The 14,854-nt window shown below is 50.5% G+C and overlaps 1 protein-coding gene and 2 long non-coding RNA genes across 4 annotated transcripts in view; 1 reads left to right on the top strand and 2 right to left on the bottom strand.

The window, feature by feature from the left end:
- Positions 1 to 14,854, top strand: part of ALK (ALK receptor tyrosine kinase) — a 701,480-nt gene that overhangs the window by 652,416 nt on the left and 34,210 nt on the right. The window contains exons 13-15 of the mRNA XM_003787498.2: positions 4,923 to 5,073; positions 11,081 to 11,212; positions 11,797 to 11,941. Of these exons, the coding sequence (XP_003787546.1) occupies positions 4,923 to 5,073; positions 11,081 to 11,212; positions 11,797 to 11,941 (428 nt within the window). The remainder of the gene's footprint in view (positions 1 to 4,922; positions 5,074 to 11,080; positions 11,213 to 11,796; positions 11,942 to 14,854) is intronic.
- LOC105886759 lies at positions 998 to 12,558 on the bottom strand. 2 transcript variants are annotated; one of them, XR_001161164.2, is made up of 3 exons: positions 6,667 to 9,512; positions 2,648 to 5,010; positions 998 to 2,424 (listed from the first exon to the last, which is right to left on the bottom strand). It is a non-coding gene; the product is annotated as an uncharacterized LOC105886759 (long non-coding RNA). The 2 variants fall into 2 exon arrangements; XR_001161163.1 differs by lacking the exon at positions 998 to 2,424 and adding an exon at positions 12,376 to 12,558 and having other exon boundaries at positions 4,213 to 5,010; positions 6,667 to 8,626.
- LOC105886761 lies at positions 9,927 to 10,614 on the bottom strand. Its single transcript, XR_001161168.1, has 2 exons — positions 10,163 to 10,614; positions 9,927 to 10,107 (listed from the first exon to the last, which is right to left on the bottom strand). It is a non-coding gene; the product is annotated as an uncharacterized LOC105886761 (long non-coding RNA).

Raw genomic sequence — 14,854 nt, 5'->3', positions numbered from 1 at the left:
GGGTGCTGAGTCAGAGAGCCCTACTCTGTGCCATGCACTGAGTCATGGGGCCCTGCTGTGTGCCGAGCACTGAATCAGAGAGACCTAGTCTGTGCCAGACACTGAGTAGATGCTGCAGGACTGATAGAGGGGACTGAGACTCTGGAGCCTCACAGTCTCTGGAAAGATCACAAGGCAGATAAATTCAATACAGTGCACAATGCCAATCAAGTTCAGTCAATACTGGGAGAGACGTCAGAGGCATGATTAATTGCCAAAGCAGCCGTACAGCCAGCCATTACTGTGAAGGGCACAGAGCAGGGAAAGTCAGAGGTGGAGAAACTAGGCAAAGGTCCATGGGCTGAAGAAAGAGCAAAGTTGGGATCCAACTTTTGCCACCAGTACAGAGTCATGGAGGTGCCTGCTGTGACCTTAAAAGTTGTCTTCCCTTCTCTCCAGAGGCTCCATCTGCAGAAGGAGAGTGTGTACAGAGATCCCTGAGGTCTCTCCCAGCTCAGAGGTGCTGCCCAGGCCAGGAAGGTGCTGAGGCAGAAGTTGACAGTGAAACTGCTCATGGTTGCAACAGGAATGAACCCTGAAACGGCCCCACCAAGGGGCCTGTGCCTAGATAATTGGGCCCTTCATCACTGACCCCAGGGGTGGCAGCCCTCTGGCTGATAATACAGTTATATACCAGATCAGAAATTTTCTACTGACCAAGCCCTGTCCACACTCATGCATCTCACATGTTCTCACAATAACCCCGTCAGATGGGCAGGGCTGTCCTTGCCATCCTGATTTCACAGATGAGGAAATGGAACCAGTAGAAATGGGAAGGGACTTGCCCAGGGTCCCACCGGGAGTTAGAGCCCAGAGCAGAGCACAGGTCTCCTGTTCTCTGGAGGGTGACAGAGGAAAGAAATGAGGAGCTTCTGCTTCTCCAAGTGGGTCCACTTCCCTGCAGCGTCCCCTCCCAGGTGGCTATGGACGCGGCCAATGTGCTACACACCAGCTGGGTACTCATTTCAGGTTCCAGCAGGTGGCCACTTTGATTTGCTGCTAATTCTTTATTTAGAAAAGATTCACCACCCAATTATACCAGGTAACAATAGCTCACAGTCGATAATACAAAACACAAACCCAATAAACATCTATTCTGACCAGGGGACATGGATTTAGATGAGGAAAAACAGAAAAATTACAGCATCAACTTGTCGAGAACAGTGTCTTGTAATTTCCAGTAAATTGGAATCACTGTGAGTCATTTTCCCCACTTGAGTGGCAGGTATATTAATTTCTTGTCGCTTGTCAACTATCAAAAATAAATTGTTTACAAGGGATGGGGGGAAGCTTCAGAGACTCAGTCTGAGGTTCTTACTGACACGAGTTTGTGTGATGTGGATCTGTGCAGAGGTGAGTGCTGGCCCAAACTGATCCCCTTGGCTACCCTCTTATCTACCTATCTGGTCCTTATTCTCATTTGCTTGCCCCCTTCTGCCTCCCAGAAGTCACCCTTGGGAAAGAAGAGGACAGGCTCACCCACAGGGGGACACCCCACTATCAGCTACCATTTGTCACTCACTAGCTACGCTCTGGCACTGAATTAGGTCCGTGATAAGTATTATCTCATTTAATTCTCAGACAACCTTTCAAGATAGGTGTTTCATTCTCCTTTTTGTAGATAAGGAAACTGGGCTCAGAGATGATAAATAACCTAACCAAGGACACACAGCTCATGGCCATGCAGAGGCAAGCCTGGCACCTTGGGCAAAGAACTAAGGGACACTAGCTCTCGGGGCCAACCCAGTGCAGGCTCAGCACCTCAGAAGGAGACACCTCACCAGCCACCCTGTACTCTCACCTCTGAGGAGCAGAGTTTGGGCTTTGGTCCAGGCCTGTCTGTTCTCAAGCCCTTGCTTTTTCTACTGTGGCACATCCTACCCTCACAGAGATCAGCCATGTAGTGGCAGCTGAAAACTTCCAAAGAAGTAAAGCTCTCATCGTGGGACTTCAGCCCTCAGAGGGCTGACGAGGGAGCCAGTCTATCCTGGGACCCCCACAGTAGTCCAGGCAGGCAGCTGCCTGTCCCCACAACTTTAAGCCAGCCTTGCTCCAGGCTGGAAATGTGGGGCAGAGGCCACCACCAAGGGGAATACAAGCCAGCTGCTGCTACCTGGCTGCCAGGCTGTGTCCACTGTGGACTCTGTTGAGCTGACCCAGCCCAGAGGCCGATCTGGTGTTTCACATCAGTTTGCAAGCTTTTCAAACCACTTTTATGCCCAGGAGGGCAGGGCTCCTTGTTGTCCTTTTATTCCTCAGTAGTGAAAGCTGAGGCTCCGAGAAGTTGACCAAGCTGCCTCGGGTCACACAGCCAGCAGAGCAAGGACGAGAACCAGTATAGGACTCAGAACTCAGGCCACTTTCCTTCCCACTCACCACCAAGAACTAGGTCAGAACACAGATGTGACTGGCATGGGGGGGGAGGGGTGGAGAAATAGCAAAGAAGGCTTAGGGAGGGAAAAACAGGGCAGGAACAAATAATTTCTAAAATATAACAATTTAGCTAAATCTGAACACATGGAAGAGTTCAGAATGATTCATAATGCATGCAGATTGATGCAAATGACCATGCAAATGAGGCCAAAGGAATGAGCAGAGTGAAGCTTACCTCTCAGCCACAAGCAGGAGTGGGCAGGACCGGGATTTCACCTCTGAGCAAACCACATCTTCAGGTTGAAGTGACTCTTTCATGCAACCTGACCAAGCCCCAGAAACCTGCAGCCATGAGCAGGACAGACTTGGGACCCATCTGCATTGCTGTACCCAGACCGCAGAGTCTCTGGAGCCACCAGCTCCTGCCTCCTGCCCTACCTGGGCTTCCATTCTCTGAGCTAAACGATTCTACTTCCTCTGGCCTTCCTTTTCTTGGCCTTTTCGTTATCCCTTCCACCTTGCCTGTCTCTAGGAGCTAAGAAGGGAATGCTTGGCTGAGGGTCCAAAGGCAGCAGACCCCACAGCTTCTCAGACCACCCTCGCTGTGTTCCAGAAGCACGTCGGATGGGAAATAGCTTCCACGAGGGGAAGTGTGTGGGTTTGGACCACCGTCCACCACTGACCAGCTGTGTGGCCTGAGATGAGCCATTTAATCCCTCTGGGCTTTAGTTTTCCCATCTGCCCAATGAGATTAATGACACCTGCTGTTTATGGCTATTGGGGATGCTGTATGTATGGGGCGCACACCTTGCCTGGCACACTGGAGGATGCTGGGCAATCAGCCCCTAGGGGCCTCCCCAAACCTACAACCCCCCGCTTCCTGCCCTGCCACCTGCTGTAGTCAGAGGTATCACATAAGCCCTGACTCCTTCCCCTACCTCTTCCTACTTGTCAGAGAGTCCGGCCCATCCTCCAGCTCCACCCCCAGCCCCACCCCCACAACCACCTGCTGCAGCCCTGAGCACCTGAGACCCTTACTTTGCACTGATTGCTCCTTTCTCAGGGCTTGAACCCATCTTCTCCTTTTGCTTAACTACTATGAGGTTTGGAAAAGGCGGCACGATTCTTCTCTCACTAAGGAAGGGGCTGGGGACTCCCAGAAGGCACGTGGGCGGGAAATGGGGTGCCTGATCAGGGACCCCAGAGCCCTACACTTTGTCTCCCCAACTTGGCCACCCTACGATGGAACTTCTCTTCATAAGGAAAACTGTCTTCCCAGTTTCCTTCTGGGACCTTCAAGGGCCCACAGCTGTTGCTGGTGCACACAGCCTCGGGTCATTCCTGACACCCCACAAGCTCCCTTCAGTGCCCAAGCATGGGCCCCAGATTCTGTGTCTGAATTCCACAGAGACCTCAGTCCCTTGCCTGCCACGTTAGCAAACAGCCTGATCTTCACCTCTGGAGACAGCCCTGGGCCCCTCTCGTGCTCAGAACATGGGCTGCTCCTAGAACTGTGGGCAGAGAAGAGGCCGTGTGCACAGGGACACAATGTCCTTGCTTCTGTTCTTAGTTTTTCACAGAGGACTGTGGACCTGAATGAGAACTTGGCAAACCTCCCAAGTCCCTTCACCTGGCAGTCTCCGGGGAGCGTTTGTTAGCTAGGGCGCTGTCTTCAAGATATACCGCTCTTCTGCTATGGTGCAGAAGAGAGGTTTTTTTCCCTATCCATGCTCGACTTCATGGAAACAACCTAAGAGGCAGCAGAAGGGATCTCACGTCCCCACGCTGTTTTTATTTGCATCGTGATGGGTTGTTTGTTGTCGGCACACACTTTGCTCCAGAAGGAGTTGCTGTGGGACAGGAATAAACAGTCTGTGCTCGTAGACACTGCTCTCCTCAGTCATTCCAGGAGCAAACTCCTTGTGTCTAGACCCTGCGGGGAGACTTTAAAACTTTGTGCCACGCCCATGACTGCTACTGTCATCACTAATGATAATGACTCTTCCCGAGTGCTCATTAATGCCAACCACAGTGCTAAGACTACACGTCTCGTTCCTTTGATCAGCATGACATGTGTGGGCTGGGAGGCAAGTTCTCCTGCGATCCCCACTGGGCAGACATGGAACAGGGACGTGAAGTTACTTGTCTGAGGTCACATGAGTTCTTTAACCTGGGACAAGAAGAGAAAGCCATAATGGGGTAATCGTAGGTGCTCGGGAAACCATCACCCCAACACATTAGTCACTAATACAGTCTCGCTTGCCCGTCTCCCCTCTCTTTCTCTCTAGCATTCCCCACTGTCCTTCACCTTCCTAGCTCTGTGACCCAGGCAACTCTCTGTGTCTCTCTAAACTTGACCGCCCTCTCCCAACAGCATCAAGAGGAATACCCTTGCTGGCCTCCCACCATGACAGTGATGTGCTTGGCCCACTGGAAACTGCCGGGTTGGCAGGGAAGGTTCAGTCTTGGCCGGTGGCAGGAGACAACATGCTTTTTATCTCTCATTGCAGTATCTCTGGCTACGGTGCCGCTGGCGGGAAAGGCGGGAAGAACACCATGATGCGGTCCCATGGCGTGTCTGTGCTGGGCCTCTTCAACCTGGAGAAGGATGACACGCTGTACATCCTGGTCGGGCAGCAGGGGGAGGATGCCTGTCCCAGCGTAAGTGTCCAGAGCAGGGGTTTCTCATCCACACTCATGGAGGCCCAGTAGAGGCTTCTTGGAGGCACCAGCACCCAGTACCTCCTTCTGGACAGGCCTTGTTCTCCCTGCAAATGCCCCTCCTTTTCAGGGTCATTTGTGTGCATAAGAAAGCAGTTGGTGGTGGCTATTAGGGTTTCACGTTCCCACAGAGACAAAGGCTGAGTTGTGGTTTTCATGAATGACCCTTAAAACCAACAACTGGATCTTATTTGAATGAGCGAATGATTACTCTTCTCAACAGAAGAGTGAGCTGCAGACCACTTCCTGATCTTTCTGGGTAGAGTGCTGCTGTGCTTAGAAACAGGAAAATCCCAGATTAAGCATTTCTTGTTCAGCTGAAAAATCACAGACTTATAGCCTTATATATGAGGGTATGTGTGTGTGTGTGTGTGTATACAAATGTATTGAAAAAGTTCTAAAAGATACGGGTTATGTCTGGGGAGGGGGTGCTTTATCAATAATGTCTAAAATTGTTACAAAAAGAATACATTTGTATATTATTTGGGGGATTGAAACTAATATATACATATATATATTCAAAGCATAGACTCAACTAGACAACCATGTAGTCTCTTCCCCCATTTTACAGAGAAATAAAACAGAGATCAAAGACTTCAAAGTCACTCACAGGGTGACACAGAGTGGAGACTCTGGGCTCCTGTTTCTACTATGCCTACACTTGCTCAAGCCTTGGTTCCTATGGCCTTTTCCCTTTTTCCACCTGTAGCCCCAGCACTAGACAAGCTTCTACAGCCCCAATGACAGCCTGTCATTCTGTTTCTGACCCCACAGAAGGGTCCAGCAGTGGGAGCTGGGAAAGCCCAGAGTGGTCTAGACAGTGAGACAGTGAAGAGTTAGTACCCAGTCCTTTGCTTCTTGCCTGCATTGGGGACAGGCAGGACCCGGCAGTGCTGGCTGTCCCAGCAGGAACTCAGCACCCTGCTGTCTCCTAGTGAGCCAGAGCCCACCCTCACCTGAAGCATAGCTTCTGCTCAGAGCAGGGGCCCAGGCCAGGGCTGGGAGCTGTGTTGTCACACCCAGGATTCAGGGCCCCTTCTCCAAAATTACTCCACAGCAGCCTGGACAGATGTGGGAAGAGGGGCTACCAAGGAAGCAGTTCGGTTTGGCAATATTAAGCCAGCACTCCTAAGAGCCAGACCCTGGGCTGGGAGCTGAGGGAGTAGGTAACACGGTCCACCCTTACCGGGCAAAGTCAAAGCACAGGACAAGCAAGCGAGTGCAACCTCTAACATGAGAAATGTCTCAACTCCAACTTTTATTTAGCAACTATAATCAGAACTTTCCAAGATGATATAATATATTAAGTCATTAAATTACAGGCGGCTGCAATTTTCACAGGAATTTATTGAGTGCTAATGTAATTCTTTCATCTAAGCAGAAAGATTACATTGACTTCTGCAAGGGACTTTTACTTGATTGGATTGTAATCAGTTATGTCTTTTCACAGGACCGCATCTTTTTTTTAATTCAATTGTAATCTACTTGTTCCTTAGAGTTGCTGCACTTTATCATTTTTATTAATCAACCTACTTGGTCTCAAACTTCAGGGATGGGCGGGAGTTCCCAAGCTGGCGGGAGGAGGGGTTTCTCGGCCAGGGACGACGCGCAGCTCCCTCTGCTGGTCGGGCTGGGCATAGCATGAGCTTGTGGGGAAAGACGTTGGTCTTCCAATGAGGCTCCACCAGGCATCATTAGGAAAGGGGAAAAGAAAGATTGTTTTCAGATGCCTCCTCTTATCTCCAGTTCTCCCTAGGCAGAAAAAAAAAATCGTGTCTAGAGATGAGCCTCAAGAGAATGAAATGGACTCTAAGAATTAAATGGCAGGATTTGGCAGCTTTGCTGATTCAACTGCACATCTGCAAAGGAAGTTGGTCTTCCTAGGTCCCTGGCCACACCGGGCTCGTGGTACCTGGAATGGGCCCTGGCTGCCAGAAACTCCCTCCCCCACCAACACACACACACACACACACACACACACACACACACCCTCAGCCTCTACTTCTCCTGTTCCTTCCAAAACTCACTTGGTGGCAAGAGTCCAAATCAGGATTCCTCGACAGTGCCATTACTGGCATTTCAGAGCAGATAATTGTTTGTGCTTGGGGCTGGGGTAGGGGGATGTCCAGTGCCTTCTGGAATGTTTAGCAGCATCTGTGTCCTCTACCCACTTCATGCCAGTGGCATACCCAAAGTAATGACAATCAGAAATGCCTTCAGATATTTCCAAATGGCCCCTAGGGAGCAAAATCACTGGTCTTCACTGCTCTAAATGTTAAGTCCCACCATCATTGCCTGAAAGGCAAATGTGAAAGGCCAGTCCACAACCCAGACCTCTCTTAATCTCTTCAAATTTGTTCAACAAATATTTATTGAGTACTTACTATTGCTGGTCACTGTTACAGGAACTTGGGATATAGCAGTGAACAAAAGAAAGTTCTTTGCTCTCAAGGAACTTAGATTCAAGAGGGAGAGGGAGGGAAACAGTGACACCCCCCCCCCAAAGGCCAAGCCCCTGAGGAGGTGTGTGCCCATCCTGTGGAGTACAGGCTGTGAGGGAACAAGGCCCCCACACACCCCCAGAACTACTTCTCCTCTGCCAGAAGTCACGTGGCCCCTGCATAGTTTCCTTTTTCTCGTGCCAGCAAGCACACAGCTTTTTCTCCCTAAAGTTAATCTTTACTCCATGTGCTAAGATTTACATCATTAAGCAACCTTGTTTAAGGCACTATATAAATAGAGCTAGAATCGCAGTTCGGTGCTGGCTGCAGTCTTAGCTGTTCTGGCCACTCTGATCCCATCTTTGTACATCTCTTATGTGTCTTATCTCCTCGTTCCCCACCATTCCCACTCTGGTTCATCCTCCTTCCTCATATTGGTTCATGAAACCATACACTCAAGGAATAGCCTGGAAGAGCAGAGGGAGGAAAAGGGAAGGTCAGTGAGAGATGAGGTCAGAGGGCAGAGGGCTGGACCAGGCTGTTGTAAGGACATGTTTAAGCCATAGTAGGATTTTGAGCTGAATAATGACTTAACACGGTAAGTGTATTAAAGAATTCAGTCTGGCTGCAATGTGAAGAATAGACCACATGGGCACAAGGAAGAGTCAGGGCAGCGGATTCAAGGGCTGTTGCATTAATCTAAGCAAGAGATGATGGTGGCTCAGACCAGGGTGGTAACCATGGGAAGTAGTTGAATTCTGGGCATACTTTGAAGGTTAAATCCAGAAGAATTTCCTGCAAGATCAGGTAAGGAACTGAGAAAAAGGAAAGAGTCAAGGATGAGTCTGAAAATTGCACCTGAGCCCTTGGAAGAAGGGAGCAGCTATCACGGGAGCTGGGGGTGCTGCAGAGAGAGCAGATTTGGGGCAGGATTGCGAGTTCAGCTCAGCATCAGACACACGGAGTTGTCGAGTCCTGGTAGACAGCCAAATGGAGACAGGACAACAGGAAATATACTGCCAGGATTCAGGGGAGAGGTCCAGGGTGGAGCTCTGGTGAGCTATAAACTGGTGAAAAATCAGCATAAAATCGAAACAGGATGAGATTGCCTCTGAGCAGGGCTGGGGAACCTATGGCCTTGGGGCCACATGTGGTCTCTGGAACCTTGAGTGCACCCTTTTGATTGAATCCAAATTTTATAGAACAAATTCTTTTATGAAAAGGGGTGCAGCAGAGAACAATGAAACTTCTCTTACCTTTTTTGGTGCTTAAAAAAAGAACAATCCTGAAATCAGAAGGCCACAGGTGCCCCACCCCTGCATGAGAGGACCAAGGACTGGGCCCTGGGGACCCCCAACATTTAGAGGTCATGAAAAGAGAAACAAGTCAGCAGAGAGGGCGGAAGGAGAGGAGCCAGGGAGGCCGGAGGGGACTCTAGAGGGTGCAGAGTCCTGGAAGCCAGGTGTGGCAACTCTGCCAAACAGGGCAGCCAGCTCCAACAAGGTGCAGACTGAGACTGGGCTAGTCCCTGCCCCCACCAGTTAAGAGAAGACACCACCTGCCCCCAAAGAAGGCTGCAGGGGATGGGTGTGGGTCCGGGTTCTAGTTACAGGAAAGGCCGTCTTCAAGCCCTGCCCCCCTTCTACCACCCCAGCAAGGGAAGGAGGAGAGTGAGCAGAATCTGAGCACCACTAGCTCAGACTGGGCAGCCCTTTGATTTACAGACAAGGAGGCGAGTCCAGGGAGGGGAGGTGTCTCTCCCAACATCACAGAGCCATCGAGAACCCAGACTGGGCCTGCTGTCTTATCCTCTGCCCAGCTGCCAGTCCACACTTCCTCCCCTGACCCTGGCCCCAGTGTGGCCTTGTAGCTCATGCCTGGCCCGGGTGGCACTTAGCAGAGTCTCCCCCCAGCCCAGGACAGCGCTGCACATACACGAGAAGTATCAGTTTTCTACAACAGCAACTCAGAGCCTTCTACCCACACTAAATTCACTCTAAAAAGTATCAAATTATTTCCATCATTAAATCCAAAATGCCATAAAACAAATTGCATCTCAGCTATTTATCTGGAAATTTCTCTAGTACTCGTCGCTGGCACCCCTGAGTGCTTTAGCATACGGAGTAGCTCGCGATGAATTGCCGTGTCCACTGGATGGTTACCCAGCAGCGTTCGATGGAAATGTGATGGTTTATTGGCTTTTTTTCTATTAAGGGAAAGAAAAGTCATTTTCCTCTGAGGTCAGGCTGATGTTTGGAGGATTCATCTGTGTGTGTCGTGGTGGTTGCCAAGCAGGGGTGGCTATTCTTTAAGCACCGCCCTTTTTATTCTGCAATTCCAGGCTTGTGTGTTACAGAAATTTCCCGCACAATCCCAGGGGCTCTCAGGGGAGCCCCCACCAGGAATAGAAGTGAATCTAAATCAAATGATAACAGCAGCCATTTCTCCAGTCCTAACACATGTGACACACTGAGACACCTACTCTCACTACCCTAAGGAAATACCACAGTGGGCGTCCATTCCTGCTCCACACCTACTCGCACTACCCTAAGGCAATACCACAGTGGGCATCCATTCCTGCTCCACACCAGAGCATGGGGGGGGGGGGACCGAGTGCCTCCGCCGCAGTCGCCCAGCTGGGCTCTGGGCCCAGATCATCTGACTGCAGAGTTCACTCCCTGTCCTACACGGCAGACCAGAGCTCTAGTCAGGATTGTGACAGGATTTTGGGGAGGCAAGAACTAGGACATTAACTGGGAAGAATGACAGAATGAGATGTCCAAACCAGAGAAGTGATTTTCCCAAAGATGAGCTCGGAATAAAATCTGGGTCTGGCTTCCTGTTGCTTTTTTCTCTTCCCATGATGCCTCATAACTGCAACTTCTCAAGGCGCCTCCGCGTCCCCTCTGTTTACCTCCAGCCGAGATCTGACCGTTCAGTTTCATCCCTCCACCTGCCCTCATTTACAGGCCCTCCAGCCCTATCTCACCACATAGGACCTTTGTCATCCTGTCTTCAGAGTCTACAGGATTCAAACAGGTCCACCTGGACAATCTCTCTGTCCTAAAATGGACTTCCCTGAGCCAAAGAGACCCTTGGGTTTTTCCCCAAACTCCAATAACTATTTACCCCTGGGTATGCTGCTCTCTCCACCTGGAATGACCTACTTCCCCCTACTTTATGTGCTAACAAAAAAAAAGTTTTCTCATCTTTCAAGGCCCTACTAAAAGCTACCTCCTGCAGGCAGGCGTCCCTGATCACCATTCAGCAGTAAAGGCTCCCTTTCTCTCCCCCAGCTTCTCATAGCATTTTTGTAGCTGAGCTGTCCTTGTGGTCCTTCCCTGAGACTGCCCAGAGTGACGGTTATCTGTAACCGTCATATCTCTTCGACTCAACTGTAAGCTCTTTGAAAGATAGAGTCTATCTTGAAGCATAGAGGGTCTGACTATTGGGAAGTGGAGAACCTTGGTTTGGACACAAACTTAATGAGCTTTTTCTTTCTACAGACAAATCAGTTAATCCAGAAAGTCTGCATTGGCGAGAACAACGTGATAGAGGAAGAAATCCGTGTGAACAGGAGCGTGCATGAGTGGGCGGGAGGAGGCGGCGGTGGGGGCGGAGCCACCTACGTATTTAAGGTAATGTCTTCTTATGGGCCGTGATTTCTGGGCAACGCTGGGCTAGAAACCTCTGGGCCACTCTGATCCCCATTTAAAGATGAGCAAATTGAGGTGTGGCAGCTGTCTGCCCAACGGAGGTCAGGCTCTGCTCTTGCTGACTTACCAGCCCAATTTTCACCTTTGCCATCCAACTTTAGAGTTCCAGAGGCCCCCACTGTGCCCTCCCAGCCAGCTATCTGTGCTGAGATGAACTCTCCTGACATCATTGCAGCCAGGCCAGAAACTAATGGCAAAAGCTTCCTGCTAGGTCCTCCCATGGAGACCATGAGCCTAAGAGCTCAATCTGGAACTTGCAAGGGTCAGGGCCAGTGACTTTGCCTCCCTAATTGAAACCTGGCTGATACAGGAGTGGGTGGGGAGGTGATGGGTTATTGTACCAATAGTCCAGACCCCTCAAGCCACCTTAGACCACCAAGAGGTCACCAGGTCACCCCAATGCCCAGCCAATGCTGGGTGAGGTTCAGACATTGAAACCAGGGCTCAGAGTCTCTGGATTAGAATCGTGGCTCGCTTTCTCAGTTTCCGAATGTCTGCCCTGCCAGATGAAGGATGGCGTGCCCGTGCCCTTGATCATTGCAGCCGGGGGCGGTGGCAGGGCCTATGGGGCCAAGACAGACACATTCCACCCAGAAAGACTAGAGAATAACTCCTCTGTTCTCGGGCTCAATGGCAACTCCGGAGCCGCAGGTAAGGCACCCAAGTCCTGCCTCTCCCAGAATACCTCCCAAGGGTGGGATGGGCTTCAGCTTGACCCATTGCCAATATTCACTTGAGAGTATCTTTGTCAATGGTACCCAATGTGCTGGGAGCCCTGGCTATTGGTGCCACCATCAAGGGAGAGAAGGCAGGCAGCACCCTGGGGCCTGTAGGTCACCCTGCCCACCTGGGACTAGATGATCACTGAGAAAATGCAGCAGAGAGCAGCCTTGGGTAGGCCAGCTGACCCTCCCAGGTTTTCCCAAAATGCAATTGCTAGAGCCTCCCTCTGGGGCACCTCCTTCCTCCTGGGGCAGATGGGGCCCCCACTTAGGGTGTGAGCTGACAAAAGGAATCTCGGCACAGTCAGGGACCTTGGGCCTCTGTGGTGCACACCCCTAGGCCCAGGGCTGCCAGCCCCACACATACACTCACTGGGATGCCTCCTTGAATCTCCATAATGGGGCTGTCATCACCCCTGACTAGCAAGAGCCAGCAGCACAGCAGCGGGACAGACGTGGAACAGATATGAATTCTCTGATTCCTCTAAAGTCAGCCATCTCATGATAGTACTGAGTACACTGGATACCTTACATCCATTAATGTAACTGTTATGATTTAATTTTAAAAATTAAGAGAAAAAAATTTAAAAAATAAAAATAAAAAACATATAAAAATAAATAAAGTCAGCCATCTCTAAAGGAGCAAACGCAATTCCTTTTCATATTTTCTTTTCCCTATAAGAAAAGATCCTCCTTGAAGGAAGATCTTTGAAGACATTTACGATTTGAAATTAATTAAAACAAATGCTCCAACTTTCTCTTCAACAAGAGACAGATAGAGATAAACAGGTAGAAATAGTCATCAGGCCCACCATGCAGTTACCCCGATATTTACGCTAAATCTAACAAACCAAGAAGCACTTTGTACTTTCAGTAAGGGCCTCCAGGCAGATACCCGTCCTGTTTCACACAAGAGCCAATGGGCTCACAGAGGTCTGGTGAATGGTTTTCAACAGATAGATAGAACTCAATCGATTTTCTTTAAGGGCTTTGGATTTATTTGGATTTTGATGTGCATTGTTTTCCACACATTTGCTTGAAGGCTCCAAGATGCAGGTGGGATTCAGAAAGCTCAGCTAGGGGCTGAATAAGGTGAGAGCAGGGCGACTGTCACCCTGAATTTTTTATCTTGCATTTACTCTGCTCCCAGTCCTGCCCAGCACCAGGAACATATCAGGTCCCTAACACAGTGCAGGGGACTTTTCCCTCGGCTATGGGACATCTACAGCCTCGTCAGGCCCATCTCTGGCAGCAGATGGGAGGCCCGTCATGTGAAATGCAAGCACAACACCCCAGTCCTGCAGTTCCACAGCTGACAGAGTCCCCACAACCTGCCTGAGGGTCTCAACAGACCTAGGCCAGTTTCTGACTTCAGCTTCATTTTTGAAATCTGGCTTCCTCTTTCTAGCAAGAGAGTCATCTCATTATGAAGCTGCCCCCTCGTACAGGACTCTCTGTTGCCCCTCCCAGGCCACAAGTTCTTCCAGAAACCCTTCCAGGCCATTAACCCTTATGGCTCTGGCAACCCCACAGGCTGCTGTTTCTGCTCCTTCTAACTGGTCTCTGTGCTAGACAGAGTCTCCCAGAGCCCCCTGTGTCTGTGGAGCCCCACCTGTGAGTTCAAACAACCAAGGATCAAAAATATTAGGGGAAAAAATGGACAGTTTTATCAGTGTCATTTTTTCCTAAACAATACAGTACAACAACTATTTACATGCCATTTCCAAGATGATGAAGCATACTGGGGGGGCTTGCAGAGGCGATATGCAAATTCTATGCCATTATATCGCCATGGGTTTTGGTGTCATCGGGTGTCCTGGAGCCAATCCCCATTGACCCTGAGGGATGGCTATAGATGCTGCTGAAATGTCCGCATGTGGAATATACGGGGCGAAAGGATATTTGAGATCTCAAGGACCAGCAGGAAAGATGGATTGTGGTCAGCCTGTTGCCATGTCCAGCGTCAGCTCTGTAGACGTTGCCAGAGTTCATAGCAGCCCCATGGCTGGGAAGCACAGCACTCAAGCTGCCTCTCTTGCCAGGGTGGCACCTGCCCCTCTCGCAGGGCTCCTGCTCCTAACCTCGGGCCTCAGCCCCGGCCCTGGAGCAGCCCCACACAGGCTGAGCCATGAGGCCATCTGGACATGGATGTTCCTCCTCTCAAGCCCCTAACAGTCTCCACATTTGGCAGTTTGTGGAGCATTTCACATGCTCACTGTCTCCTCTGACCCGCACATCAACTCCACCAGGTGGGTTTTATTATCACCAAGTTATAGGCTCAGAATGGAGAAGCCGTTGCCCAGGGTTCACAGACAGCGAACCCTAACTCCCCCTGGGCTCTCTGTGTCTAGTCCAGGATTCCCGAAAGAAACCTCAGCACAGTGGCCTCTGCGAGGTTTGACAGTTGACTGCACAAAGGCTAGTGAGTCCCAGTTCTTGTTAGGGTGAGAAGCAGTTCATGAAATGAAGGCCCTGCCCTTCTCCATTCTGAGCCCATAACTTGGGGGTTGGCCAGCACGTGGGGAAGACAGAGGAAGGAGTTTAGTTGGGATGCTGTTTGTCCACTACCTTGCCCCACCCTGCCCCTAACCAAGCCAAAGCCCTGCTTTGGAGCTGGAGAAACCAGGCAGGGAACAGGAGTGACCGTGCTGTCATCTGACCCACTGGGCTGTGGCCGGGCAAATGGCCCACTCCTGATCTCCAGCTGTGGACTCTGAAGCCCCTAGACCCCATTGCAGATGGTCCCCAGGAGCTAGGGCTGATGTGAGCATCCCTCACACCCCCAGTCCTGCCTCCTCTTTCAAAGCCCTGAGCTAACCCTGCCAGGTCCTCACACACCCCT

The sequence above is a fragment of the Otolemur garnettii genome, unplaced genomic scaffold (assembly GCF_000181295.1).
Source record: "Otolemur garnettii isolate 467f Iridium unplaced genomic scaffold, OtoGar3 scaffold00022, whole genome shotgun sequence".
Lineage (NCBI taxonomy): Eukaryota > Metazoa > Chordata > Mammalia > Primates > Galagidae > Otolemur > Otolemur garnettii.
The sequence above is the reverse complement of the archived record's forward strand: the minus strand, read 5'-3'. Positions and strand labels throughout refer to the sequence as shown.